This window comes from Echinops telfairi, unplaced genomic scaffold (genome assembly GCF_000313985.2).
Source record: "Echinops telfairi isolate 266 unplaced genomic scaffold, ASM31398v2 ScPeMD7_7467;HRSCAF=8505_1, whole genome shotgun sequence".
Lineage (NCBI taxonomy): Eukaryota > Metazoa > Chordata > Mammalia > Afrosoricida > Tenrecidae > Echinops > Echinops telfairi.
The window spans coordinates 8,049,995-8,052,687 of record NW_022111368.1 but is presented as its reverse complement, the minus strand read 5'-3'; the positions used below and the strand labels follow the sequence as shown (position 1 = coordinate 8,052,687).

The 2,693-nt window shown below is 40.9% G+C and overlaps 1 protein-coding gene across 2 annotated transcripts in view; it reads left to right on the top strand.

Moving 5' to 3' along the window:
• The window catches only part of CARS2 (cysteinyl-tRNA synthetase 2, mitochondrial), an 88,115-nt gene that overhangs the window by 51,200 nt on the left and 34,222 nt on the right, over positions 1–2,693 (top strand). For both annotated transcript variants that reach the window (XM_004704411.2, XM_045283955.1), the window contains exon 9: positions 935–1,002. In XM_004704411.2, coding sequence (XP_004704468.2) covers positions 935–1,002 — 68 coding nt within the window. The remainder of the gene's footprint in view (positions 1–934; positions 1,003–2,693) is intronic.

The window sequence follows — 2,693 nt, the reverse complement described above, 5'->3', positions numbered from 1 at the left end:
GAGAACTGATAAGTTTTCCTCACTGGGTGAAAGATAGAATTAAGTAGTCAGATGTGGTTTCGTGTGCAGACATTGTCATACAAGAAAAGAAAATGTTGTTTTGGTGTATACGACACATTTTACAGAATTTATGTATTAAGGTTTATATTTATTTTTGGAAGCCACATTTTAATCAATTCTCAGGGGTTTAAAAAGCTGGGGGCTGGTATGGGCCACTTATTATTCCTGACGTCTTGTCAGAAAACGAGGAACGATCTTCTGGTCGAAAAGGAAAGACTCTGGCTTGGAAATAAATCTTTTAAAAACATAGTCTAAGAATAAGTCCAGGCTCAGATTTAGAAGTACCTTCAATTGATTTGGTTTCCCTCCTGTCTTTCAGTATATACAGGAGTTAAAGTAATAGCCCGGTCTTGATAAATCTGTGAAAACAAACTATAATAAAAAATCTAATTAATCATACTCAGAGACCCACAAGCTCAACTCTATAGTTCTAAACTGCTGTAAACAAGTTTTTATTGCTATCACTTTGTGGGTAAAATGAACGATTGGTCCTTTTTTTTTTCCAGGTCTGAATTACAAATCCATGCCACGGTTACCTGAGTCTATTTTTCTCTGAGTTCTCAGTCAGCCAGTGGTGCCACGGGCCACCGCTTACTGCCTCCCCATAGTGTGCTGCTGGTGTACCTGAGGCCTAGGGCCAGATATGCATGATGATTGTTTTAGGGAAAATTTACACACGAGTATATACATGGGGTTTTGTCACGGTATTTTGTGAGGCTGCCCTGACGGGTCTGTGTGTTTACAAGATCAGCGTCTAATCCCAGCCCTGTGGCTCAGGAGTCAGGCTTGAGGAATATTTTTTTATCCTTCATGCTTGAAAGAGTTCCTTTCCCCCAATCCAGTGCAGAATTAACTGCTTTTGTTTTTATTTTAGGCCATTTGCACGTCAAAGGCAAAGAAGAAAAAATGTCAAAATCACTGAAAAACTACATTACTATTAAGGTAATGTGCCTTTAGAAATGTTGTATTTTTCAGCTGTACATGTATATAGGTACAAAAACATTTGCCATTTCACCTTCTTCACATTTAGTGACATTAATTGTATTCATCGTGCTGTTCGACCATCACCATTAACCGTTTCCAAATGTTTCCATTGTCCTGAAGAGAAAGCCGCTCATGTGCTGATGTGCTTTCTATACTGTCTGAGTTGCTGACAGTCTGCTGGATCTACTGTCAAGGCTCGGGCACCAAATGAGAACCACAAACATCTCTTAATTCCTAGAGTTCTCCAAACTGCTTACCCTCTAGCCCTAACATGTCTTTCCAACCTCCCATTTGAAAGGGGTCTTGTTTTCTAAAGGATCCCAGGTGGGGTTAACTAATAGTTAATGCCCTAGGCTAGCAGTTCTCAACCTGTGGGTTGTGATCCCTTTGGGGGTCGAATACCCCTTTCACAGGGGTCGCTGAATACGCCCTGCATATCAGATATTTACATTCCGATTCATAACAGTAGCAAACTTACAGTGATGAAGTAGCAACAAAAATAACTTTATGGTTGGGGGTCACCACAACATGAGGAACGTATTAAAGGGTCGAGGCATTAGGAAGGCTGAGAACCACTGCCCTGGGCTGATAACTCCAAGATTAGCCTTTTGAACCCAACCAGCTGTGTCTTGGGAGAAAGAGTGGGAGATTTATTTGTTTCCATAAATGCCACAGCCAGGAAGACCCTGGGGTTCAGTTGTACTCTGTCATGTGAGGTCACTGTAAGTCAGAATCCATAGCATCTACCAAACGCAGCACAAACTCACAGTGACTCTACGATGTTCAACGTCCTCTTTCCAGTTGTGTATGTCTTGTCCTCTTTTCTGTTGACTTTTATATCTCTTCTCTTATTCGGAGACATACACTTTCGTCTTTCACTCGAACTTTATTTCTTGAATCAGATTCGTTAAGGTTGTTCCCTATCCTTTTTCTGCCCTCCAGGAGGCTACCTGCTGTGGGATTTTTTGTTTGTGTTGCTTGCTTTTAGCCAGGCTAAGAGCTGATTGTGGGCTTAGGCATTGGGCTGCTAACTGCAAAGTCAGTGGTTCACACCCACCAGCTACTCCAAGGGAGAAAGATGAGGCTGCCTGTTTCTGAAAAGATTTAGTCTCAGAAACCCTGCACCGGGCTTCTGTGCATCTAAAGGGACTTGGTGGCAGGGAGACAGTGCAGACTACCTACAAATACCATTGTGGTTCTGAAGAATAGGATGTACATTGTCATATGAATGAAAAATGGCTGCAAAAAAAAAGAAGAAAGAAAAATAGCTGCAGGAAAGGGAGAACATTTAAAATAAACTTGTTTGCTCCTCTCCTTTGTCTTTCAAAAAACTCAAACTCACCGCCATTCTCTTGATGGTAAATCATAGATACCTTTGTCTTGAGGCCTACAATTTTTTTTAATCTTAATCATTTTATTGGGGGCTCATACAACTCTTATCACAACTCATCCATCCATCCATGGTGTCAAGCACATTTGTGCATTTGTTGCCATCATCATTCTCAAAACATTTGCTTTCTATTTGAGACCTTGGTATCAGCTCCTCATTTTTTCACCTCCCTCATCGCTCCCCCTCCCTCAAGAAACCTTGATAATTTATAAATTATTATTATTTTGTCATGTCTTATACTGCCTGATGTCTCCCTTCA